General features: G+C 42.3%; 2 protein-coding genes across 6 annotated transcripts in view; one reads left to right on the forward strand and one right to left on the reverse strand.

Moving 5' to 3' along the window:
- Positions 1–26,715, reverse strand: part of CSNK2A2 (casein kinase 2 alpha 2) — a 38,794-nt gene extending 12,079 nt beyond the window's left edge. Inside the window, exons 1-6 of one of the 5 annotated variants that reach the window (XM_045442931.1) lie at positions 26,398–26,714; positions 25,480–25,591; positions 16,583–16,684; positions 14,598–14,651; positions 13,722–13,772; positions 4,289–4,348 (exon numbers count right to left, since the gene is read on the reverse strand). In XM_045442931.1, coding sequence (XP_045298887.1) covers positions 4,289–4,348; positions 13,722–13,772; positions 14,598–14,651; positions 16,583–16,684; positions 25,480–25,591; positions 26,398–26,501 — 483 coding nt within the window. In that variant the 5' untranslated portion in view covers positions 26,502–26,714. Of the gene's footprint in view, positions 1–4,288; positions 4,349–13,721; positions 13,773–14,597; positions 14,652–16,582; positions 16,685–25,479; positions 25,592–26,397 lie in introns of all 5 variants that reach the window. The other 4 variants (XM_045442932.1, XM_045442934.1, XM_045442933.1 and 1 more) reach the window with 4 other exon arrangements.
- Positions 25,951–27,698, forward strand: part of CCDC113 (coiled-coil domain containing 113) — a 62,985-nt gene continuing 61,237 nt past the window's right edge. Inside the window, exon 1 of the mRNA XM_045442929.1 lies at positions 25,951–26,144. The gene's annotated coding sequence lies outside the window, so the exon portion shown is untranslated. The remainder of the gene's footprint in view (positions 26,145–27,698) is intronic.

Below are 27,698 nucleotides of genomic sequence, written 5' to 3' on the forward strand. Positions count from 1 at the left end.
TTATATTCTGGGGGCGCCTGGGTGGCTCAGTCGGCTAAGTGTCCGACTTCGACTCAGATGATGATCTCATGGTTCATGAGTTCGAGCCCTGCATTGGGCTCTGTGCTGACTGCTCGGAGCCTGGAGCCTGCTTTGGATTCTGTCTGCTCTCCCCCACTCATGCTCTCATTCTCTCAAAAATAAATAATAAGCATTTTAAAAATTTTTAAAAAAACATTACATTTTTACTCTAAGGAAGGATATTACTACGTTATATTTCTACTCTAAGGGAGGATATTGCTTCCTAAAAGATGAATGATATGCAGGTAAGATTTTTAAGTGTACAATACTTTTTTTTTTTTTTAGCACGTTTATAGAGTGGTACAACTATCACCATAATCCAGTCTTTACCATCTTCCCAAGAATTTCCCTTTAGCTTGCCTGTGATCAATCCCATTTCCCATTGCCCCCTACCTCAGCCTTAACCACAAACCTGCTGTTACTATGGATTTGTTTTTTCTGGACGTTCATTAAGTGAAAAATACAATATACAGCACTTTGTCTATCTTCTTTCGCTCAGCATGTTGCTGAGATTCATCCGTTACTTTCTTCTTGTTGAATAGTACTCCACTGTGCGGACGCACTAGTCGATGGACCTCAGAGCTGTTTCCAGTTGTTAGCTATTATGAACATTCATGCACAGGTCTTTGAGAGGGCATAGGCTTTCATTTCTTTTATGCAGATTCCTAGGGGTGGATGTGCTGTGCTGTATGTTAGTTTACATCGACTTTTCAAGAATGTCCTAAATGTCTTCCAAAATGCCTGCTCCATTCTACATTCCCATCAATAACGTATGAAGGCTTCTTTCTCCACATCCTCGCCAATGCTGGTCATTGGTTCATCTTTGTAATTACGACCATTCTGACAGGTTTGAAGTGGGATCTCATTGTGGATTTGAATTGTATTTTCTTAATGAGTCATCAAAGTTGAACATTTCAGGTGTTACTGGTCATCCTCTATTTTCTTTGGACAAATGTTGATTCAAATCTTTTGCCCGTTTTTTCTTCAGGCAGTTTGTCTTTGGTGTTCAAGAATGCAAAAATTTGCTCTAAATCTCCTTTTCTAACATAGTATCTATTTTCATAAATTTCAAATTGGGCACTTTGGCTGGTCTCAAAAAGCACTGCAGCCCACTCAAGTGTTATTCCCTGGGTAACAATACTTGCAGCCATCCACCATCTTGTGGTACCTACTACGTGCTCGGCACTGAGTGCTCTTGGTAGAGTTTTCCTCGGGACAAAATTAGGGTTTCTCAACCTCAGCACCACTGACGTGTTGGACTGGGGAATTCCCGGTTGTGGGGAGCAGTCCTGTGCAGGGCAGGATGTTTACAAGGCTCCCTGGCCTCTTCCGACCAGATGCCAGTAGCACTCCTCCGAACTGTGACAACCAAAAGTGGTTCCACATATCGCCAAATTGACTTGGTTGAGAACCACCGGACTAGGCATTTTTACATAGGAGAGAATGCGTAAGTCTGAAAATGATCCCTAGGATTGGTATTTTGGGAACAAGCAAGTCTTGCTTTCCCCAGACACAGGGTATGATGTTTCTTATATGTAGGTTTAAAACGGGCAAAACTAAACTTGGTGGTAGAGGAGGGGATCCTGAAGAGAAGGGACACATGAGACCTTTTGGTGTACTCATAATATTCTTGACCAGCCCTGTCCAACAGAACTTTCTGCAATGATAGAAATAGTCTAAATATCTGCACTGTCCAATATGGCAGCTACTAGCCACATGAGGCTACTGAATAAACGAAATGTGGCTACTGTGATTAAGCAAAGGAACTTTAAATTGAAATTAAAATTTAAGTAGCTACCTGTGGGCAACAGCTACTATAATGCACAGCATAGTACCACATATATCTGGATGAAGGTTTTACTTATGTGAAATCCAAAAATCTGCACACTTAAGAATTGTTCATTTATGGAGCTTCTACTTCAATTTAATTTTTTTCTTTGTTTTGTTTCACAACAACAGTTGTAGCAAGATTCCACAGTGGCTTTGTGGCAATGTTTTCTGAAACCAGGGCTCCTGAGGACAGACCTCCCTGGATCCGAATCAGGAGACCAGACAGTGTACCCAGCAACGACTCAATAGCCCTCAGCCTCAGTTTCTTCTACATTTTTGGGAGAAGCTACATATTTCCCCTACCCTATCCCCATTTTTTTTTTTTACCCGAAGAGAACATTTAGCAAGTGTTGATTCTGTTATTTTGCCTGGTCTTCACCCAAAGGAATGAACTAATTAGGATCATAATACCTGGGATGTGAGAAATATCTGAGGAAAGCAAAAGTTGAACAAGTACAGTAAGAGAATTAATTCTTTTGCCAACTTCACTGGTCAGACTCCCTGTGGAGTTACTGACATGCTTTTAGATTCCTTGGGGAAGTTATTTCAGTTTAGAATCTGATATTATCTGACCATTAAGCATGAAAGACATTTTTCAAGCTTCATCTGGGGTTGTGTGCCATATTAACAGAAAGCAAGCTAGCTTGCCTAGCTGCTAGTGACATCAGACACAGAGAACCACCTGAATGACCAGCCTGCGAAGACCTGTGCCACTGGGATGTCTTCACCCGATCTAAGGACAATTGTGCTGGGTTATAAATCTTCACCTTTGGTGTGCACTCAGTGAAAACCACAAAAATCTTAACCCCTTACTTAAAAAAAATAACCAAGTGACAGATTTGGATTATAGCTCTCATAGGGTGAATGCATGGGTTCTCTGGAAAGGGCCTCCAGGAAAGGAGCTAAGCCTGAGAGCTCACGAGACCACAACACTGCAAACCTCTTCCCACCAAGGCCTTCGTTCTGGTCTGGAGAGGACATGGAGAAAGGTGTGATAAACCCAGCTCTACCCTCACGTTTCTGATCTTACCGATAAAAGAAAGACCCATCAGTTGTAAGAGTGATCCACCTAAATCCACCACCTTGGTACCAATGACTAGTGGTTTGTGCAAGTGCTTATAAGAAAACACATTCACTTCCCACAGCCAGTTCTTCAAAGTCCCACTCCCTAAAGCCTCGCCTTAATTTGGGATTTTGTTCAGGCAACTGTTCGCAATCCCATCAAAACTCAATCTTGGCAATTTTCTTCAATAATGCCAGTAACTCAGTCATCTCTACTCTTTCAGAGGTCTCGAATTGAGACCCACAACCCCCATAAGACTTTAGGTAATACTGTATATGTATACAGGCATTTTGGAGAGGTTTTATACCATGACCCCAAACAACTTAGGAACCATTAGTCTATCCCATTTTACAAAGCTTTTTAGAATTCTTTACCTAAGTGTTTACCTATACTAAAAAAACTAAAACAAACAAACAAACCAAAAAAACATTCCTCCATCAACCATTAGTGTTTCAGAATTTCCATCTTGGGATTACTAAGCCTTCTAGACAGACAGACCATCCATCACCTCTTCTTGCACGTCAAGGTTAGTCAGGGCCAAAGAGTAGGTTGGGAAGGGGATTATGAGAGATGGCAAGATAAAGAAGGCCGAAAATGCCTACCATCCCAGTACGCATTCCCTCCACACTGTGACTTCAATGCTCTTCCCATCAAATAGTCTACCTCCCCACCCTTTGAACCCAGGCCTGGCCCATGACTTGCTTTGGCCAACAGGGCATTTAGTTGACATTTATACAAGCAGAAGCCTGAGAAGTGCTTCAAACTTTACCCTCTCACGCTATTAAGAAGCCAGAGACCACCATGGGAAGAAGCAGCCTAGACTAAACCCCTGGAGGACAAGCCTTGAGGTATTCCAGCTGCCATCCCAGATATGTGAACGAGGTCATCCTGGACCAATGTGCTCTAGTCAAGGTGACCCAGACCAAAAGACTCATCCAGCTAACCCACAGAATTGTGAGAAATAATAAACGTTTTTTTAAAAAATCATTAAGTTTGGGGTGATTTGCTATACAATGAAAACCAACAGTATTAATTAAGCAGCAAAAAGAAAACCCAAGGGCCAATAAAAGCTACGAAGGAGGTTCTGATTTCTGGCATAATGTCCCTAGTATCTCTTGACTTGGCCATCTTTCTCAGTTCCACTGAGAAAGTTTCTACGTAAAGATCCTGCAACAGAGATCTCAGTGTAAGTTAAAAACAACAACAAGAAAACTCCCACTTCACTAAATTCTCTAAGTATCAAGAAAGAGTCTGAGATCTCTTTGTCCCCGCAAAAACTTCTCTTTTAACGAATAGACCTGAAAAAATCCACTGCTTATTATGAATGTCACTTACCTTAAGCAGCTCATACATATAAAACCGGATATCAAAGTCTGTCAGGATCTGGTATAGTTGCTGAAACAGATTTCAGAAAACAGAAAGTTAATTTAGTCTCTTCATATCTTGTCATCCCAAACATTGGTCACCATTCTCTATAAACTTAGTACTTAAGTCCCTAAAGAATCCCAGGAATTTTTACCATCTGATCTGGAACAAATGGGGACAAAGACCAAAGATGAGGGTCTAATACTTCAGTCTCTTGTTAAGGGGAAGAAAAAAAAAGGAATTCCAAGGGAAACATTCAAGCCAACATGGATCTTTTAAAAACTTGTTTAATGCTCCAGGATTTCAACACCCACAATTACATTATTACGGAAACGAAGTCCAAGTTGTCCAACTGTCCTCATATTCTTACTACAAGCATAGCATAGCAGTACAGTGTGCTGTAGAGAACTAAGTGGAGAGCAGGACTTGAAGAAGTTCATCAGCCCAAGTGGCAAGTGGCAACACAGTAAGTACATCTCATGAGTGTATCTGCTCACAGAAACAGGAGGAAAGTGACTGCGATAGCCCTTGGAGATGGTAAGAGGCTTAGGAGAGGAGCAGGGGAGTGAGATGCTGGAGGAAAAAAAAGAAGAGTGACAGGAAGTGAAAATGACTCCAGGCAAAAAGGACACATGAAAGAGTTCTCATTACCAATAATCCAAAGGAACACCCACTCTGAGTTTTTTCAAAATTTCAATTTCTAGGAGACAGAGTAGCATTTATACATCCAGGTTCATTAGAGGCATCACAGAACCTCATCAGAAACTATACTATTATTTTTGGTAATCAATTCCAAGCAGAGCTCTTTCCCCACCAGTCCAAAGCAGCACTGTCTATAAAACTAATCAGTGCACCTTTATTAAACTTATTTTGTTTCTTTATTGGAAGACTCAGGCAATGGAGGGAAACTCTCTAACGAGCAGTGACCAGCCTATATAACGTGTCTGTGGAAGAGGGGAAAGCCAAACTACACATCCTTATTTGTTTGCATTCATAAGAATGATATGAAGACCTTAATAAAACATGGTTTCACATGTGTGCATGTGGGGGATGGACTGCTGGGGCTCAGGGAAATAAGACTTTTAATCACATACCATTTTATAATTTTAGATCCACGTAAATATAACCCCTGTTCAAAGAGATTAAGAAAAACAATCTGCCAAGAATCAAATTTAACATCTAAGAACACCAGGACTTGTTTTTCCCTGTTAATAAGGGAGAGTAATTCTCCCCACCAGCTTGGCAAGAATATCTGACTTCATCAGTCTCTGGGAGCAGCTGGCTCAGCGCAGCACAGGGAATGAGGACACACGGACCGGGACACCCACGGCGCTGGGAGCTGCTCCGCTACTGGAAACTAACCTGGGGTGGGAAGGAAAGCATCCGGGCACGTGGCACCAACACGCCACCACTTCTGCTCAGGAGCTAAACACCCAAGCGTTCTGTTGTCCCCCAGCTCCACACGGCAGGGAAGACTTTGCAGGCAGCGTCCCAGCACCAGTATGGATGGACACAGGCTAAAGATACTATCTCTTTGGGTGTCAAATCAGCTCCTCCTTCGAGAATTAAGGAGATCCCTCCCAGAGACGCACCAAGTTGAACCTCATGTCAATAAATAGACTGTGAAAGTGAAGCAAGCATTTTCTAACCCTCAGAGGGGGCTGGAATATTTTATTTCCAGAAAACAAATACGGGCTATTTTATCATTTGGATTTTTGTCTGTGGAAGGCATTCCTCTTGTAACACGTGGTATCTATACCAAGCATCTGTGCAAATGGTATAAGGCATAATAATAATAAATGTCCTTGGACCACCAACATAGTACTTCTAGCTACTCCAACCAATATCAATTTTATGTAATACAAAAAACACTAGATGAATGAATGTATTAGGCCTAATACACTACAGAGTCCTGAATGACAGGCCGACATTTACTCTCATTTCTCAGGAGCTTAGGATAGGAGGAAACCCAACTACATGTTTCATTTTACCACCTGGGCCTAAAATTTAGGACTCAGTAGGGTCCACAGTCTGGCTCTGACCAACTTTCACAGCTCTGTCTCCATTTCAGACCAAATAAACCTGGTTGCCTCCTCCATTCTTCCTTCTCCAGTGTCCCCACCTCCTCCCAAATCTCTAACATCCCTCCCCTCTCCCTTGGCCTATAAGTAAGCCCATCCCATCTACTCTCTACAAAGCTAACAGTGGTCCCTTCCTTCTCTGAACCCATGCTACTTAATGTCCGCTGGGGTGTTCAGAGGACAATGACAGCAGCAGCGTCCCCAGAGTTGATGCTCCCTACTCAGATACTAGCAGTGACCTAAGGTTCTCTAACCTGGCTGTGAGCACCAAGAGGCTGCTCCCCTCTGTCCACACCTCAAGTCTCATGCCAGCGCCCTCACATATCAGGTGCATACATTGGTAGGGAAAAACGGGTTCTGAGGCCGGTGGTAGTCACCAACTTGGTGACTCAACTTCTTTGCTCTCCCTCCCGCAAATATGCAAGAAGCCACTGTACAACCTGGTCCACAGTCTAAGTGCTAAGATAACCGAACAGTGGAATAGCATACCCTGTATACACCCCACCCCATGAATGGTGGTTCTCAGCTTGTACCCAGAAGGCAGTTGATGAACATTTGTCTTCCATGATGTTCACCGGTGGAACAAAATTAAAATGGTTTCCCAGGAAATACAAGTCCGAAGAGTCTATGACAAGTTATAAAGGGAAAGTTCACATGAACCACACTTTTCCTCCATTCTTCTTACCCAGCTGTGTCCAATGGCAAATTGTCAGCAGGAAGTTAGCTTTGCTTATATTTTTATAAAATAAGTGACTTATCAAAAACAAAGCAGGCCTATGCTTCTCAGAAGATTACAAAGATGCTGAGGAAGACTATTCACCAATCCTACATTGGTTCCAAAGCTTCAAACACAGGCATTTTCTTAGAAATCAGGGCTATCTGAGGACTACCCAAAGGGCTAAAGGTGGAAATTTCCTAGGACTTTTCATTAACCTGTGAAGGTCTGAGGAGGACAATGGAAAAAAAAAAAAGGCAATTTGATTAACAGACTCCAAATCTCCTTGGGTTTAGAACAACCGCCCAGAAAGGAATGGCCACGTGGGCCTCACTTTTGCTATATACCCATAGGTCCTTGGACTGCGGGTATAGCTCAGGTGCATCATGACCAGGTTCCCCATCCCCAGTGACTGTCATTTAGGATGACTACCCACTTTAGGAAGGTTCCTAGCAACACAGCAAACTCACGCTGCACACACAGCTGGCAGATTCCCTCACATACACACCTCACTTGGTCTGTATCCAGAAATCCCAGGGGTCCCCATGTAGGGAGAAGAAAAAGCAGGGGGAGTGGGATATAAAGTGAAAGGTGCTTAATGCAGTTGTCACCTGTTTTGGCATCAATGTGTAACCCCAAGATCCAGAATAAAAACCAAGGTTAATATTTTCAGAAATTTAAGGAAGCAGGACAAATCATTGATCAAGCAAATCAAAGTTATGACTAATGACCTGAAAATGTCTTATAAAGAAGATCTCTGTATCAAACTCTAACAGCATTAACAAGGCCTCAAGATATCAGCTAGTGAAGGCCCATCTCTATGGGAGTGACTTAGAAATTCTCTACAGAGCAAAATGGGTCTGCTTCCTTTTCAAATGCAGTCTATTAACCAAAAAGAATGAAATCTTGCCATTTGCAACTACGTGGATGGAACTAGAGGGTATTATGGTAAGCGAAATTAGTCACAGAAAGACAAATATGACTTCATTCATATGAGGACCTTAAGAGGGAGGGGGCCAAAACATAAGAGACTCTTAAATATGGAGAACAAACAGAGAGTTACTGGAGGGATTGTGGGAGGGGGGATGGGCTAAATGGGTAAGGGGCATTAAGGAATCTACCCCTGAAATCATTGTTGCAATGCTAATTAACTTGGATGTAAATTAAAAAAAAAAAAAAAAAAAAAAAAAAAAAAAAAAAAAGCAGCCTATTCAGGGGGCCTTATCAATCTTTAAAATGTCCAAATGATAGATTTTGCTTAAAATGCATACTTGTTTTTTTAAAGTTTATTTTTATTCTATTTTGAGAGAGAGCCAATAGGGGAAGGGCAGAGAGAGAGAAAGAGACAGATTCCCAAGGAGGCTCTGTGCTGAGTGCAGAGCCTGATGTGGGGCTCGAAATCATGAACCATGAGATCATGACCTGGGCTGAAATCAAGAACCAGACGCTTAACCAACTGAGCCACCCAGGTGCCCTTTTATTCGTTTTTATTTATGCTCTTCCAAAGGCATAGAAAGCTGAGAAGCAGGTCTCAACAGAAACTTTTTCTTATACAAATGGTACTTTAACTTTCTGGAGAAAATGGTGAGTTTGGGAGTGTTCTGTAACTGTTCATTCCACTTTTAGAAACTGGCCTTTCCTATTCCTTTGTTTGGAAATTCTTTTTTCTTAAGTGTCACTATGTATCTTTTATTATCACTTTGACACATATGAAGCATAACTGAGGATTTCAAGGAGAAATCAACCAAACCAGCTCTTTCATAAAACGAAGTATCAAGGGGAAAATGAATAAGACCATAGAAGATCTGAACTAAATTAACAAACTTGATATAAAAAAATGGCCATGTACTGAAGTCACAAAGCAATCATCAACAAATTCCCAAAACCAACATTATGTAGGTCACGTTCCTCTGGACCTAAAGATAGCCAAATTATAAATCAACAATAAAAGAATAATTTTTTTGAAAAAAACAAGTGGTTCCTCCATCATATTATTCACAAACATACAGCTATGAAGGACATTCTTAGGATAATTAATTACTGGGAAACTTCTCAATAGGGACTCTGTACTGTGTGTTAGATGGCATTATTGCATAGATATTAAATTTCTTAACTGTACTAACAGTACTGTCATGTAGGAAAAAGGTCCTGCCTAGTTCCAGTGCTAGCATATCTAGAAGTGAAGTATCATGATGCCTGCAATTTACTTTAAGAGGATTTCAGTAAAAAGAGATAAAGGAGGGGGGGGGGGGGGAGAAAACATCAAATGTGGCAAATATTTTTAGTTTTTTTAAGTGTCCCCCCCCCCCCCACCAGGTGGTTTTTGTTTGTTTAGAGAAAGGAGCACTCCAGCAGTGGAAAGAGGCAGAGGGAGAAAGAGAGAGAATCTTAAGCAGGCTCCATGTTCAGCACAGGGCTGAACACTGGGCTCGATCCCACGAACCTGGGATCAAGACCTAAGCCATAATCAGAGTCCCAAGCTCAACTGACAGGCGCTCAGACGCCCACAAATGTGGCAAATATTAACAACCGGTGAATCTAGGGGAATAACATGAGGGTATTAATTGACCACTCCTTCCGATTTTTAGTAGGTTTAAAATTTTTCCAAGTACAAAGTTTGGGGAGAAAAACCCAAATCCACAAGTACTTTGTACTTCTAATCTGAAAACTACATGGAAATGAGCTCCATGATCACGGCATGCAGCAGCTAAGGTGGTGCCTGGGGCGGCACACACGTAAAGCCCACTCACCACAAATCAAGAAAGAAACAAATGAAATGAGCGGACTTCAACTCAAGAAGTTAGGGGGAAAACCGTAAAAACCCAAGAAAGAAAAGCAACAAAGAAGGGAAGAAGAAAGAAAGAACTGAGATAGGAGCAGAAACAATGAAATAGAAAAAACAAAAACATTTGAGCAAAACCAAAAGCCAGTTCCATGAAAATATTAATAAGACCTCTGTAGCAACACTGATACTTTTTTAAAAAAAGAGAAAAAGCAAAAATAATGTCAAAAATGTAAAGGAAAACATAATTACAAACACATTACAGTCTTTAAGCCCTAGGAAAATTCTATTAACGTTACGTAAATAAAATTGAAAGTGGTCAACTTTTATAATAAATATTATTGGGGTGCCTGGGTAGCTCAGTCATTTGAGAGTCCAACTCTTCTCTCTCTCTGCCCCTCCGCAACCTGTGCTCTTAAAATAAATAAACTTTAAAAAATAAATAAGTAAAAAGGAAAAGTGTAGTTCAAAGTCTTCCCTTCCCTCCCAAAAAGACATCTACTTAGATAACCCTTATTTCATATAAACTTTCAGAAACTAGAAAGGAAACACTACCCAACTTATTTTATGACGTCAGTATAATCCTGAAGCCAAAATCAGAGTTTGTAATAAAAGGAAATTATAGATAAAAGTTTATTATTAATTGTGTTAACAAAAAATACTGAAAAGAACAGGCTGCAGGTTGTATCCCTGTTGATTCACCTGGGATGCTAAACCAGGGACCAACTCCCCTGGGTGATACCTTAAGTCCAGTTATTAATACACTTAACAGTAAAATGAAAAAAATAAAAACAAGCTTTTATAATTAAGACAGATACATGACAAAATAAAAAGGACATTAAACTAACTGATTTCTCTATCTGTGGTCTGTCCTACCACCCGGAAAAGACAATGACTGTCTCATCATGATCTGTTCTTCCGAAATACACCTCTGCTACCTGCTGCTTGGTGATCTTCTAAGTAGACTAAAACGGCAGGGCTTGAACATTCACTGGACCTCCAGTTTAACACGGCAGACCAAATACATCCTCCCTATACTTCTTCCTGAAGCTCCTCTAAATTAACAGTAAAAGGAATGGGGCTTTTGGTGGGGGAGGGGGGATTCACTCACAACTAAGAGAATGGAAGAGATGACAACATTTCGAAGCTAGAAAAAAAATGTCCAACTGACTCAGCAGACCAAAGAAGCTGAACTTCTGCCCAAAGTGGAGGGGATCCGGAAACAAACCACCTCACATGAAAGAAATTACAGAAAGGCTCAGGAATCAGTGACCCCAGGTACCAAGGAAAGAGAGTAAACAGATTCAGCTGAAAACAGGAAAACAAGTTTAAAACACCACACCAAAAATGAGGGAATTACGTGAAAGTCTACAGAACTTTCCCAGAGCTCTCCTCCATTGGAGGCTGAGATGCCTGTGGCCAGGTTCGCCACCTCAAGACAGGAGTTGACAAGCCGTCATCAGTAATTTCAGTCCTCTAAAACAGGAGTAGACAAAGTCCATGCCATTTCAGACAACTATAACAGACAAAAAACAAGAATGCACAAAAAAAGGAATCTGAAAGAAAAACTGAGAAAGAGTATGAAGAAGAAAACATCATGTGGGGGGGGGGGGGAGAAAGCCCACATATTCTCAGTGAGAAAATAGAAGATATTACATAAAAGAACAGGATACTACTTTAAAAGTTCAGAGAATAGAACAGAGCTAAGAAATAAAGTCTAACGTTCGAATGAGTTCTAGAAAGTGAGAACAAAGAAGAGAAGAAAATCAAAGAATGTTAAAAATATTGTTCTAAAATGAAAGGACATGAGTTTCTAGATTGAAAAGGCCCAGCAAGTGCACAGAACAAAAGATAAAAGTGACCCATTCGAAGGAACATCTTTGTGAAATTTCACAGACTGCGGCTGAAGAGAAAATCCTAAAAGCTTTCCAAAGGAAAAACCAAAACCAAAACCAGATCACATAAGGTGAAACCAGAATGGCTTCAGGGCTGATAAGGGAAAAAGCTCTTCAAAACTGAGAAAATTATTAATTACAACCCAGAATTCTATGCCATGGCAAGTACATTAATTGGAAACATAAAACAGAAATGTTTTCAGATATGCAAGCCTCAAATAACATTAATCTTCCACGGTCTCTTTAAAGGAAGCTCCTAGAGAATGTGTGCCATTAAAACATCTCTTTGAGAGTTGAGATGTAAACGAAGTAAGATTTCTCCAGGGAGTTAAAAATTTCTGCTGTTAAATCAACAGAGCAGGCATCAATTCAAGAAACACAAAATGATGAAGTGACATTTTTATATGTATGGCTAGACAATTGGTAAAAACTTATTAAGGAAGCAGAAGCATTTAACTTAGGCATTTTGCTATGAAGTTTCATTAAGACCAGCTTTCAAGCTTTTGTATTTAGGAAAATGTTTGGTTTCATTAGGAAATGCATGCACATTCCCACTCATATATGTACACCTTGATAAACTTAGGTCATTCAATGGCAAAAGTGTGATTGGCTTTGTGGATCAGCAGAGTACTACTTTAGCAGCTAAGCACTGCTACGCTAATGGAAAATGTAGCCCTCCTTTTTTTTTTTAAAAAGTAGTCTTCCCACCCAGTAAGAGCCCAATGTGGGCCTTGAACTCATGACCCTGAGATCCAGACCTGAGCTGAGATCAAGAGTTGGATGCTTAACCGACTGAGCCACCCAGGTGCCCCATACATCCTACTTTTATGAGTTCACTATTGATCTCATCCTTAGGGAGTCACATTAGAGGGTCTTTCTAAATTAAAGAATTAAAAAAAAAAAAAATTGAAGAGTCACATTAACAAGGGAACTTGTTACATATGGAAAAGCTACACTGTATATAAAACTTGCTTATTGTTTTATCAGTTGTAATAGCCACTTTTACTTATTTTCCACAAATTAACCCTGAAAGTTGTTTTAGAGTGATTACCTAAGAAAAATTAAATGTGAGATAAAGCTCTTTTATTTTCACCCACAAGCTTCACTCCTAATACCAGCATCTTTCAACTGCTGATTTGGTTTTGCTCCTAACTTCCATCACAATAAAACCACAACCCTTTCATTCACTGACAGTGAATTATAAATCACCTAAAAGTTCTCCAAACACTTCTCAAAATCAATGCCACTATTTTGTTTTTATATTGGTTTTCATATTATGTTCTACTGTGACCAGAATGTTTGGCCCCAAAAACCTTGGCAGAAGTTAAGGCTTCAGTGTTTGAATAATAACAAAAACAAACTCATGAAAAACCAGCTTAAAACCATGCTTTTGGAATTACACTTCAAGTCTAAATTAATTTGCATTATAAATACAAGAAATGTAAATAATCCAAGATAAGGTTTTTCTAAAGCACAGTGTCTCTTAACTAGCTTTTTTTGTGTCATTTGCTTTGTATATAGTGTACATGAACACACACACTCTGACAGCTTGAATCCCATGTGTTGCTTCTTTTTATGTAAGCCCTATATCTGTTTATGACTTATCAGCAACGGAAGATTCCTATGCAAATCAAGTATCTACCCAAAACTATGTTGTCTAAAACAGGAGTATTATAGATGAGGCATTAGCTTAGACTAGCAGCTACTCTCAGAGTAAGCAAGGCAAAGGGTGATGAGTAATTTCACCAAATGCAAGAACCCCACCCACTTTCTGCATCCTGTACTCCTGCTATAAGGAATCCAATTTGTTAATTCCCAATCTCACCATGACTTTTCCTGAACCCCTCGTGTTCTGAAGTATCAACAGTATTTATCGCCACCTCCCCACCCCACCTCACCCCCATGCCAGAAAGAAAAAGCATATACGCACCTTAAAATCTGTATTATTGATATATTCAAATACCAAAGCCGGCGTCTTTGACTGCAAGAGAGAACAGTAATGCCTTATAAGTATTCAAACAATAAACATACTTTGCTTCTGTCATACCCATCCATCCCCAAATCCCACTTAAATGAAAGAGGGATTTACTCATCAGGGAGAGCCTTTTAAGAAAGTATCCTCTTGAGACTGTGTGTCTGGAATTTGCTTCAAAATAAGTGGGGACGGTGGGTGGTGGGAAAGTGGGTGGCAGGCAGATGAAGCAAAGTTGGCCACAAGCTGAGGCACTGCTAAAGTTGAGTGATGTGCGCAGGGCGGTCCATTATATTATTCACTCTACTTTTGTAAATGGTTGACATTTTTCGTAAGTTGCTTTTTTTTTTTAATCCTCTGACCAACCTGTCAGTGGGCCTGGCACATCATGTGAAGATTTACACTCTGCAGTGTTCCAGTCTGCCAACCACAAAAGGAGTGACATGTTTTCATCTTGGTTTAGCAACCCAGATGCATTTTACAGAATTATCATACGTCTTGGGAATCTATCATAGGCCTTTTCAGGATCCAAAAGGAAACTATCTATGATTATCAGCAAGCTATAATGTGAAATTACTGCCTTGGCTAGAGACCACCGGAGAAATGTCTGACTGTACAAAGTAGATATGTTCCCCCCAAAATTCATGCATAACCAAGTATTTCTAAAGCACTATAATCGTTAATGCAATGAGTACATAATATCCAATATTTCCTTGTGTAAATAGATTTCTCAAACGTCAGGTTTACTTACGGTAAAATAATGCTAACTAGCAGTAATAAGCTTTCAAACTGGGAGAAAAGCAGAGGCTTAAAGGGTTACAGGAAGAAAGTCACCTTGGAAATCTCTATGGCCAGGAAGTTTTGCTCAAGGAAGCAGGTGGAAGTTACCTAGGAGACAGGCCACAGTACATGCACACAAGTGTTTGTCAGAACAAGCAGCCCCGGCAGCCGTAGGCAAAGGTTTCCTCAATAGCCCAAGGATGACAGGGTTTCATCAAGACCACCAGATCTCTTTACTGCCTGGGAGCAAGCCCATTTCCCTACAGGTCTGGGGAGGAGGGCTCCCTGTTGATTTTCATCCACCTTGATTTGTGTTACATATTATATAAAACACACACATGCCTCAGACAACAAATTACAAAAACAGTAAGATAAATATCACTAACTTTAAAAAAAAAAAAAAAAGAAGAAGCAAAATGAAGATGCTCCTGGTGTAACAGTAATACATACTGGCTCACACTGCAGGCCGTTTTCAAAGACTATGGATTTCAGAGTGAGTCATTATAAAATCAATCTGAGCTGATCAGGCTGGGATATACTTTTTTTTTTTAATTTATTTTTGATAGACAGAGAGAGACAGAGCACAAGTGGGGGAGGGTCAGAGAGAGAGAGGGAGACACAGAATCCGAAGCAGGCTCCAGGCTCCGAGCTGTCAGCACAGAGCCCGACGCAGGGCTCAAACCCACGAGCCGTGAGATCATGACCTGAGCCAAAGGCAGACACTCAACCGACTGAGCCACCCAGGCACCCCTGGGATATACTTTTAATGCCAATTAGATTCTAGCAGACAACCATTCTTCTCAGTCTTTTGAGGGTCCAAGAAGAAAAATTTTCCTTATTCTTCAGTTTAATAACACTGGGGAATCTTGAGCAAATCACTGAACCCCTGTAGCCTTTGGTTTTCTTATCTGTGCAAGTAACACTGTGGCCTGTGATGGCATGTGCTTCAACTTGTGAGGATTGAATGGCTTTGTACAGAATGGTGTCTGCACACAGCAAGCACTCAATGCACGTTAGCACATCATTTCTTTCTTTTCTTTTCTTCTTTCTTTCTTTCAAGTTTACTTATTTATTTTTGAGACAGAGAGCGAGAGAGCAGGGGAGGGGCACAGGATCTGAGGCAGGCTCTGCGCAGACAGTAGAGCGCCTGACATGGGGCTTGAACTCACGAACTGTGAGACCATGACCCGACCTGAGCCGAAGGCAGCTGCTTAACCAACTGAGCCACCCAGGCGCCCCAGCACGTTGTTTCTTTATGTCTTCATCAGACAGAAGCAAAGACCTACCTCTCAAACAGAAAGCTATCCTGGGAGGACAGGAAAACAGGTGAGGCAGAACAGGTGAAGAACAGAAATGGGGCGGGAAGTGGAACATAAAAACTCTAGCTAATCATAAACACTTAGGGTTAAGTTACTTCTCAAGAAGTGAAAACAAAATTAAACACCAGTACATCTAAAATGGCTACAAAGTAAGTATATTTAACAGAAACAGTTTAGTTGTATCAGCATGTACAATGTGAGCCCCAGTGGCGGATGCTAAATTAAAGCTTAGTATGAGAAGCAGCAAGGTGCCTTCCTCAAAGGGGCTGCGGGGCTGTGATCTGTCCAGCTCTCCGGGCCAGGTGTCCGCATGGAGACATTTGGTATTTCCTTCTCCAAACCCAGATTTTCAAATGTCACGCTGACATTGTGAAGTACGACAATGCTAATTGGTGGTAATAAGCTTTCAAAATCGGAAGAAAGGTAGGCACTTAAAGAAGACATTCAGCGAACATCTGTGGGCTCAATCAGGGGGAGGTAATAAACCTGGGCCAGGGATTTTTCTATACACACTTTTAGGTTCCCTAAAAGTGGTGGTGGCTACTTTATCACTGGGCCATCATGATTTTTTCTCGTTTTCAAAATTATTCAGTAGTAAAGAAAAACATGATCATTCCCACTATGTAATGACGTTTCTCATTATTTTGATGTTCTGTGTGACACACACACACACACACACACACACTTTCTCCTTCTCCCCCCCCACCATCAGGCACCTACCACAGGGTCCTTCACAGTGTCAATCAGCTTAATGATATTTGTTCCACCACGAAGGTTCTCCAGAATCTTAACCTCTCGTTTTATCTTCTTTTTCTTCACTGGCTTAAATACACAAGAGTAATCGGAAGTGAGATTCCTTTTGAAGTTAATAAATAAAATTTTAAAGCAATGTCAGCTAATCAAGTGGATGCTGCACTATCTTGCACACCATGGTGTTATGTAAACGAGTGTGTCTAAATTAGAAAAGAAATAAATATCAAGATAAAATGGGGCCTGCCCTTAAGAACATTTAAGACTAAGTTAAATACAGACTCATATGGCATATGTGTCAGATCTTTAAGCAGCTACATTTAGGGCACTTACAAATTTTGAACACCCATGTCATACTTTAAAAATAAAATGCTTTCTAGATAACTGCCAAATGGAACACATTATAGTTCTGAACAGCTGTATATCATGCGCTCACAAATGGAAAAACTGAAACAAAATGGTGAGACACCTGCTCTACCAATGAGTTCCGTGTAATTTTGTCTTCCACGAGTGAAGACCAGGTCACTGACATCAAGTTACAAACTTGTTTCCCAGCTGCTGGCTCCCATTTCCTGTTGCCACTCCCATTTCCTCAACATCTAAAATCTGAAATCAGCACAAAGCCAGTAAAACTACCCAACAGATCCCATTCCTAAAAAAAGATGACGGATCAGCAAAGGAGAACACTGATCTCTGATATAGTACTGATTGGAAACTTCTACCTCCTAACCTTTCCATCTGCTGGACAGAAAAATTAAAGATCTCGATTAGAAACACTAGCATTACATGTGTTATTTCTTGTCTTAAAGAATTTGAAGAATGAAAGTAGTTCTGGAAAAACGGACACATCACAACCAATTATGTTTTATAAAGTACTTAGAACACTGGCACGTAGTAAGTACTCAATGAATGGGAGATTTACTCTTTTCACGCTTTTAGTTAGTAATAAGTCACAAAATGCCTATGTTGTGGACTCAGCCTGGCTGAGCCATTTGTCCAAGGTCCCACAGCTAACAGGGAAGAGTAGGGGCGGGACTCAGATCTAGACAGTGACTCTGCAGGCCTCACTCCTGGCCACTGCACTCTCATTTCTCAAATGTGGCTATGAGTGAAAGGGAACTAAGGAAAAGGAGTATTCTATCACGGAGACACAACTGAAAGCAAAGGCAGAGTCGAATGGGTTTGCGATGAAGTAAGATTTTAAATGCCTGCGTGTATGGGGTGGTGGGGGTGGGGAGAGATAATACATATGCCAGAGAAACTGTCATCTTTTGTTGGTCACTAAGCTACAGCTTTGAACACATAACAAAACAGCGGGAGATTATGAAACACAGAGCACCTGCATCACCTCTAACAGGGTGCTTGACGGAGAGACTGGAATCTAGCAGTATTCTTCCAAGCCAGCTGCCACAATCACGTCCGCTCCACTTTGTTAGGGTTCCCAGTGGAGTAGAACTGGCCACTGTGTCTCTCCTACTTCCACTAAGGGATCTTATTCATTCCCTTTTTCATTAGGGAGCTCAATACTTTGGGAAAATAAAGCACTCAAACATGAAGTACAACTTGATCAGAGAATAGCCAGAGAAGGACATACTACAAAATAAGTAAGTTTCAAAACAGTCAACGTCATGAAACAGACTGAACAACTGTTCCAGATTTAAAAGATATGACAACCAAATGTAACACATGACCTGGGATTTTCTTGTACTATAAAGAACATGATATGGACAACTGGCAAATAAGAACAGAGGCTGTAAGTTAGCTAATAGCACTGTTATCAATGTGAATTTCTGATTTTTTGATCATAGCACTCTGGGTTATTTAAGAAGTGTCCCTGTCTTTAGGAAATGCGTAATAAAATAAGCATCACTGCAATTTACTCTCAAGCACATAATCATGTGTGGATATACATACGTATACACATATATTTACATATGTAAAAAAAAGCAAAAGCAAATATTAACATTTAAGAAATCCGAGTGAAAGATACATGGGAATTCTTGCAACTTTTAAGTCTAAAATTGTCAAAAAGTTAAAAGAAAAATAAAAGCTAGCAATTATATTTATAAATCCAGCCAATGCTACCATTACATTCAATGTAAGAAAATTCTAGAGTTGTCACCCACTCCTGGAAAGCAGTTACAGATCTGTGGATGGTAACAGAGGAGAAAATACCCCACAGCCAGAAATCTGGATACACCAAAAACCTTCCTCTCTGCCTAACAGTGAATTCATACAGGAGGAACCCATTAAATAAGTTGCCTCATGACAATGCCCCATATAAAGCCTTGCTTTGCTCTATTATTCAGCAACAGGTCAAGCAGGCACACTTCCTGGACAATGCAGCTGAGACCAAGGGATCTTTTCATTATGTCCTAAGGTAACTTACAGAGCAAATGAAGCATTTTTTAAAAATTATTTTAATTTTATTTTGGGGTGGGGGGGGAGGGCCAGAGGGAGGGAAAGAGAGACTCCTAAGCAGGGTCCATGCTCTCAGCACAGACACGGACGAGGGGCCCACAACCCTGGGATCATGACCTGAGCTGAAATCAAGAGTTGGACACTCAACTGACTGAGCCACCTAGGTGCCCTGAAGCATATTTTGCTGCCCAACTGTCACCTGTCCAACAACTTCCTCACCTAGAGACGAGAAAGCAGGGCAATTCTGAAGTGGCACAATGGACTCACACAGCACCTAAAGTCCTCAAATCCTGACAAAAGACGAAGAGATTATAAGAAAGGAAAGTGACCCACAGCTCAGGACACTCCCCTCCAAAGTGCAGACATCTATTCTCTACAGGAACCAGGCTATAGGTAACTCTCTTTAGCCTCAAGCTTACTCTTCTGAACCTGGGAGATGCTCCAGAAGCTAAAAAAACCAACAAGCTCCCAGGGAATGAAAGTGATCATTTTAATTCTATAAACAGAATTAGGGAGACAAAGTTAGAATTTATAAAGGAAGACCGTTGGCATCCTATGGAAAATAGATCATGGATTTTACAGAAATTAGAATGCTCTGACCATGCAGTCCAGTGTTTGTACTCATCCACCCACAGTTACATGAAGCGGAGAAAATACATACACTTCCATAACAGTCTCATCATTTCATCCTGCTAGAGAAAGTGTCTCCCACCTAAGGTTCATTTATTCCAAGTCAGAATATCTGTTTCAAAGATTCAAAATGAATCAGGTTATAGCTGTTTCCTGATCCCCACACCAATTTTTTTTTACTTAAAGTCTAGTAGATAAAAATGGCAAAAAGGTAAAAGAAAAAAAAAAGAAAGAAAAGAAAAAGCAATTAAAGTATTAAATCAAGTTTCAATAATAAATGAATTTTGGCACACGCCTATAAAGAATGTGTAAAAGGAAAAAAACTCAATTTGAAATTTTTCTGTGCATGAGCTCAGGAAAGGAAGGAAAGGAAGGGAAGGGAAGGAGAGAGGGAAAAAACAGAGAAAGAAAGAGAGGATGGAAGAAAGAAACTTTCCCCAAGATTTCTGACCATATGGTGGAGAGTGCCGGCTATTCATGAAAACCTTGTTAATGTGATCCAAGAGTAAGATACTTCTCTCTATTGACCAACTTGAGAAACTTAAAAGACAAATTTAGTGATGAGCCGCTTGGAAAGTCAAAAGTTAATAAAGTCAGTAATCTGTCCTATTTAGCAAAGCTGATTTTTAAAAAGTCAGATCTGAGCATGATTTCAACTACTAGCACCTGACAGTGATTCAATTTGCAAAATAACACATACAAAGGGCCTAAGAATTAGGACCTCGAAAAATCCCAGCAAATGTCAACAGGCAAAGTCCCATTTTAATTTCTTTCTAGGCACAACTGAATTAATAAATTCAAGACAGGTGAAAAGATAGCTCAGCACTTTCAAATCTGGAATTACTTTTATTCCAGTGCCACAGCCGCAACTTAGCTATTAATTTCACCACCTTCAATAAACAATCACAATGAACAACGGTTGCCAGGGATGCAGGACAGGGTAAGGAAGAAAGTGCAGCCCAGATGACAGCATTTATTTTACTACCTTGGGAGCATCTCTCAAATCCACTGCAATTGACCCAAATATAAACAGCATCTGAGCAATATTGTTTCTTCACAGCAATTCTTCCTTTCATCTTTCAAGTCCCACCTTTCCAATAACATTATCGATTCCCCAAGACTGTTTATTCTCAGGATTTTTGTTTTTGTCGATTTAAAAAAGCAAGGCATACAGCAGGCCTTTTGAATCTCACCAAGAGACTGGTATAGTCCTTCCTACTTTTGATTTTGCCCTTCGAAATCATTCATGCGGCCCAAGTGAAATATTATTATTGGACCTAAACTTTATTGCTAAGTGCCAGGCACTGTTTTAAGCACATTTAATCCACTTTTAGTAGTATCCTGAGATGAGAACTACTTGTGCAATTTTACATGAAGACACTGAGGCAGAGTCTGAATAACTGCTCAAGGTCACAGAGCAACTGAGTGTCGGGAACGAGTATCTGAATGCGGGTAGTCTACTCCCAGGGCCACTTTCAGGAAAGAAGCACTTTGCAGATTACTAAACCACTGCTGTCTACCTACCCACCTATCCATATCTCATTTAATTCTCCCAAGAACACTGTGATTTACACAAGAAAGGTATATCCATCTTATAGATAAGAAAACAGTCAAGTGGGTATAAATGAAGAAGCTGGTTCTAGAATCCAAGTCTTCTGACCTTCATTTACACAGCACTTAACACTATACCACCCTGATCATAAGGTGGCAGATCCTAAAATCAGGCTCTAGAAACTATCCAGAGCCACGCTCTACACATGCAAATGGGTACTCTATAACAAGATATTCTTTTTACACACGGCTCACCCTCCAATAAACCCCAATGTATTAGAGGGATAAAGCTGGTGGCCCCCTAACCTGGCAAGTCGTCATGATGAGACCTGGAACTGTAGGGGTTAAAAATGTGTAAAAACACTGATTATTGTGGCTTCCAACCAAGAGAGCAAAGAAACATTTCAGTTACGCATCAAACACCCAGCTGCAGTTACAAACCAGAGAACCCCTGTCCGGGTCCCAAAGCTCTCTGGGCTATTCCACACTCCATCCAGCAACCCATCAAAGGCTAGCATTTCCTTCCAGAGGAATAACTCCCCCAAATCATCAGAAACCACACCTGACTTTTAGTGAGTGTCCATCCATCCTTCCAGGACAGTTGAACACATCAAGAAGTAATTAGCCACTGTCCTAACTGCTCCTCACATCTACAAGACTCCATGACAGGAACAGAGGACCCTACCGCTCCACGCTGTGACCCTGAGCAAACTTCATGCTCTCTCCGGGTCACAGTTTCTCTCTCAAAAGGGTTTGGGTTCTAAGGTTTTTCTGCTCCCACATTTCATGATTCTGTTTCACTGCAAATTCAATCCCTGACCCTACAACCCCGTTAGGAACAGTACAGATTAGTTCACATCATTTTTAAAATCTATATTATTTCTGAGGTTTAGTACCATTTTAATAATATTGTTTTAACTACTTTTACACCATGACATTGGTGGGACTCAAAATCACAACAACCTTAGATAAACTAATACCAATGTCCTGCTTCAGGAAGATGATGTCTTGGGACATTTGCCTAACAAAGGACATGGAGGGTGAAACCTACCAGCAGAGAAAGCAGAAACAAAAGAGAAAGCCGGGCACCAGCATGGAGCAGACAGCGCTTCCATGTAACCCGCACAGTCACCTGCTCGCTATGAAGTAACCAACAAGAGGTGTCAGGGACAGCCCTCCCATCCTTGCTTTAACACTACCTCCTCACAGCACACAAGTTTCACAACGTCTACAAATACGCTAAGAACACTTCAAATATAAATTTGCGTTGCCATCGTTGTTTTAATCTTGAGGATTAACCTCTGGGGAAAAAATGGATTTGCCCCTCTTCGTAAATAAGACCATCAAGAAACTGCCAACTTACTCTCTTATACGAGAATTTCCAACTGAGTACAGCATGAGTTCAAAACGCCGCGTTTGTTTACAACTGGTATCACTCTTAACTTCTATTTACGAAATAGTTTTATTTTGAAGGATCCCAAGAAGGGCTGAAATCCATACACAGGTGGTGCTCACAAAATGCTACAAGCTGTCCAAAAGGGCCAAATGCTTTTATTTCTGTGTATACCTTCCTAAGAGGTCCTACAAATGAACTGAGAAATGGATTTCTCAGAATCAGAAGATGAAACTGTCAGCACTGAAGTGGCTTTCTTACCCTTCTATGTTAACTCTTCCCATCCACCCTCCTCCCTTCCCCTCAAAACAATTTGTCAAAAAAGATTTAACCCACCTGTTGATTGGAGCGTTTTAAGATTTCAACCTCAGAATTTCACTTCAAGACAGTAAAATTTTGCTCACCAACTTCTAAATTCCTAAAACCTCTTAAGAGCTCCAATATGTTTTGATCAAAAACTACGAAAGAATCTACCAATGCAAATTAAACGGTAGAATTCCTCTGTGGTCGTTCATCTGACCATTCTCATATGTTGGACAGAACTGAAGGAAAATGTTATCAACCAAAAAGGAAGACAGCCCCGTCCTCAGGGAAAGTACCCTGTATCTCAGTCACTGCGTGTACACTTATAAGTTCCTTCCTGCAGCTGAAATAGAGTAGGCCTTTCACGAAGCGCAAGTTTTTTCTAGATTCCTCCAAATTATGAGCAGCTGGCACTCTGTCCAGAACCTAATTTCCGATGACCAAACACCGTAACAGCAGATTATCAGTCATAACTTATCTGAATAGGGGTGCACCACTTTGGATAAAGACCTTGTTCTTTTTAAAACACAATACTTTTAATCTACTTTAATTCAGCCTGTGAAAACAAGAAAACCACAGTACAATTAGTAGTTTCTTACCCCATCCTTCAGATAGAACAAAATCTGGATAGAAACGCCACAGGGCTTTGAAAAAAAAGAAAGAACTGGGTGTCGTAGGCACCAGTGGGAAAGAGGTAGTTCAGGCTGCACCCTGAAAAGAACTTGTATGGAAAAGATACAAGAAATACTTCATTAGCTAGAGCATCAAAGGAGCCTCCCAAATCTTATTCCCAAACACTGGAACTTATTCTGTGCTCAACATTAAGATCTTACCAACCAACACTAAAATGAGGAGAAAAATAGGAAAGAGTTCTGGCTAAGGGTCATTTCAACATCGTGGTAGCAGGCACGTTTTCTTGTCTGTAAAAATAACCTTCACCTTACATATTGGGCTCCCTAAACATATCCTGTGAATCGTTAGAGGAAAAACTCTCCAGCAACCGATGCTATGAAGTTCTGTAGAAGGACGACTCAAGAGTAATATGATTCTCTCTCGCATGAACGCACTGCCACTTTTATATTTACCTAAAGGCCATTCCTTCGAAAAAGACACCACAGGAAGTTACACACTTATTCTAAAAATACTATCGCACAAAAGTTATTATTTTTCTGAAATTGTTCTGGAGTCAGTTCATTCTTCCAAAGGCACAGCAGAGGAATATTCCTAATTCCTTGCTTACTTCCCGGAAAGACTTTAAGCAGCTTATATTAAAAACATTTATGCTTATGCATAAAGGAAAAAAGTGTATGGCCTCCCCACGCAACTTCTTTGAAGGGAACATTTCTTTAAATATTTATGCTTGTAAAGGAAGGAAAAAAAATAATAAGAAAGACCACGTGGCTTTTCAGGTCCAATTCATATTTGGGGAAGAGGGGAGTCAAACTCCACATCTTCAGTATCAATTCCTCACTTCTCACCCATAGCGTTTCTGATGGCACAGATAACTTTCCCTATTTCTCTCTACTACAACTCTGCCTCTTCATCATTAGGCTCAGATGGTACTGAGAAACAGAGCTGATCACTTTCCTGAAAAGGGATTTTCAGACCATGTAAGCCTGACCCCTCATGCTAAACAGGGACACAGCTGCCCTAACTTTGGCCTTAAGACACAAAAACAGCTTTTCAATCCCATGTCCTTATTCACAACTGCAAAATGGCCACATTGGAAATCTTGTATATGCAAAAGTGCTTGTTATTAATCATTCTTTTCAGTCTTTTGCTAAATGACGTGCAACACATTAAATGATCTGGCAATGATGAGGACCCTCTACAGAATCTAAGGCTTTTTTACTACACTCTATAAAACATTATTAAAACTGTCTAACCAGTTATCTGAAAAAGAATTTAGCCACTCCTCATGCTCATTAGAATCACGTCTTCACCCAAGAGACGACAAAAGGTCTTTATCCAACTTAGGCTACTAAACCAGACACTAAGATTGTTTTGTTCCAACTATAATTTTAGCATGTACTCTTTTACTGCTCCCAATTTCACCTTTACTATTTGATAAGCTACAATGAACCTTCCAGGCACTACTGACTCACTGTATCCACCCCACCTGACAAATGTACATTGCCAAAAGACATCAGCTTCAAACTCAACTTTGGAGCTGCTCTAATTTTTCCCAACTTTCTTTCTGGAGTAATCCGAGCATCAAGGGTAACAAACTCACTGCTCAAGGAACCCTTGGATCAATGGATTCTTTACGAAAAAGTTTTTCTTTCTTCTGAATACCTATTTCAAGTGGAGCCCCTTTGGAATTCTCACTTTGGGAGCCCAAAATGACATTTTGGAACAAAGATGTTCCTGAACTATCATCCCTGGGTTTGAAACAGGTCCACATACTTTCTTCAAAGTTCACAGGAAAATGGGTGGGAGAGTGAGTAGGTAAGGGACATCAGACAGAACAGATGTAAAACCAGAGTTTGCACTGCTCATTCTAGAATGTGGGGGAGTTTATATCCTAACCAGTGAGGAAAAATTTTAATGTCACTCAAAAGACACTCACCTTGAGAATTTTTACAACCACTCTCTCATTGTTGGTGATGTTAATGGCCTCAAATACTTCACTATACTTTCCCCGACCAAGTTTTCGAACCAGTTGGTAATCATCTTGATTACTGTGAAAGGCAAGAGTGACACATAAATGCCAAGACTTGGGATTAACCAAGCCTATGCCCACTCTACACCCCCATCCAGCCGTTTCCATTAATCAAGCATTGGAAGCATCCATACATCAGGACACAACTCATTCCCTAAATGAAAGCCACAACATAAACTTGGCTCCTCTCACTGCGCACAGCTCCTAACCTAATTGGTCCGTCACAACTTGGGGAGCCAAGGTAGGAAGGCACGGCTCGGGGCCAATCTAGAAGGGTGAGCAAAGGATCTATCCTGGAGGCTCAGAGGGTGCCCCTCTGCCTGGGGCTCCACAGCAACTGCATTATACTTCACATCCCAAAGGTAGCCAGCGCCTGCTTTGAGAATGTGGATGTCTTTAAAAGGTTTCCTCCCACCCAGCCTCATTTCAAAAAACTAAAAAGGCAGAGAATTTTAATAGCTCCAGAGGACAGCTGCTGACTGCCCACCCCAAATAGAAACCCAAAAGTGTAAGGAGGAAGGGCTGTTCCCTCATTACCACCAGGCTCCGGTCCCTGGACCCTACACTTCTCAGTAAGAAAGCATTTCTTGGGGTAAGGGGGAGAATGGGGTGCGCAAGGGGGGGAGAAGGGGGGAGAGGGATCCGGGGATGTGTGCGGCGGGGGGGTGGGGGGGTCTGTCTACCACCCCAGGCCCCAAGAAAGCGCCGGCCAGCGGCTGGGCGGCGGGGGAGGCAGACCGCGGGGTGGGGGGCGAGTGCGGTTTGCGCCGGGGGCGGGGTGGGGGGCGGCCGGGCGAGGATGGGGGGCGGCGGCAGCGGCTTTACCCCCAGCTCGGGACGTGAGCCTCATAGTCCCAGTACTCGCGGCTCCTCAGGCTGTTCACCTCGGCGTAGACCCGGGCCCTGCTGCCCGCGGCCGGGCCGGGCATGGCGGGCGGGACCGGGGGGCGCCGCGGGGCGCAGAGGGCGGCGGCGGCGCGGCGGGGGGCGCGGGGCGGCGGGCGGAGGAGGCGGCGGGCCGCGGGGCGCCGGAGGAGGAGGAAGAGAGCGGCTGCCGGAGGCCACGCCAGGCCCGCGGGGGCGGGCGGGCTGGGGGCGCTGGGGGCTCCGGCCGAGCCGGCCGGGCCCTGGAGCGGCCGGCGAGGCGGCGGGGCGGGCGGCGCTCGCGCTCCGCGGCGGCCTCCGCTCGGCTCGCGGCCCCGAAGCGGCGGCGGCGGCAGCGGCGGCACCAGCAGCGGCGGCCGCCGGCCGGGAAAGGGGCAGCGGCGGCGGCGGCGGCGAAGAAGGAGGAGGAGGAGGAGGAGAAGGAGGAGGAGGAGGAGGAGGAAACCCGGAAAAGGGGCCGCGCTCACTAGGAGCGGCCGCCGCCCGGCCCGGGGCCGCCCAGCCTCACAGCGCCCCCTGCAGCGCGGGGGGACCGGCCGGGCGGTGCCGATCCCTCCCCCAGCCCCGCCCCTGCCCGCCCGCCGCCCCCGCCCCTGCCCGCCTGCCCGCCGCCCCGAACCCGCTCCCAAAGCTGCCAGGCCTAGGTGTGGCGTGGTGCGCTGGCCGCCAGGTCTCCCCCACCCACCGACCGCTGCCTTCGGGCCTTGCCCCTCGTGTGCCCTTTCAGGACTGTCCTGGAGACCCCCTACCCCTAGCTCTCCCCCTTCTAGTCATCCAGAGTTTATCCGCCCCGTTCTGACCCTCCTGTTAACCAAACCGTCCCCATCAAATCACTCTTAACAAGGAGAACATCCCCCCACCTCAACGTTTCTCCCTCCCTCCCAGAGACACCCCCTGTTTCTCCAGTGGACCCTGCTCTATCACCCATGTATTCCTCAGCCTCAAGATTTCCCCTTCTCTGTTCAACCAGGGCCTTCCTGACAAAACCCTTCTTTTACACTTTCTCCCAAATTCCCTTCCAGAATCTTCCCTAAAAACCCTCTGAATGCTCACTTCTGTCACTTGGTTAGGCTGGAGTGGGGCAGGTTCCTTGCTGCAAAGTTCCTGTTTTTCCCTTTATAATTAATAAGCAGTTTGTGGGGAAATACTTTGAGACAATGTAAATGTCCTGTTTTGGGGAGGACAGAGAGCAGAAGAATAGTAAGTCCTGCCTGAAGGGACAGGCCAGGGGCTGGGCATGG

The sequence above is a fragment of the Leopardus geoffroyi genome, chromosome E2 (genome assembly GCF_018350155.1).
Source record: "Leopardus geoffroyi isolate Oge1 chromosome E2, O.geoffroyi_Oge1_pat1.0, whole genome shotgun sequence".
NCBI lineage: Eukaryota > Metazoa > Chordata > Mammalia > Carnivora > Felidae > Leopardus > Leopardus geoffroyi.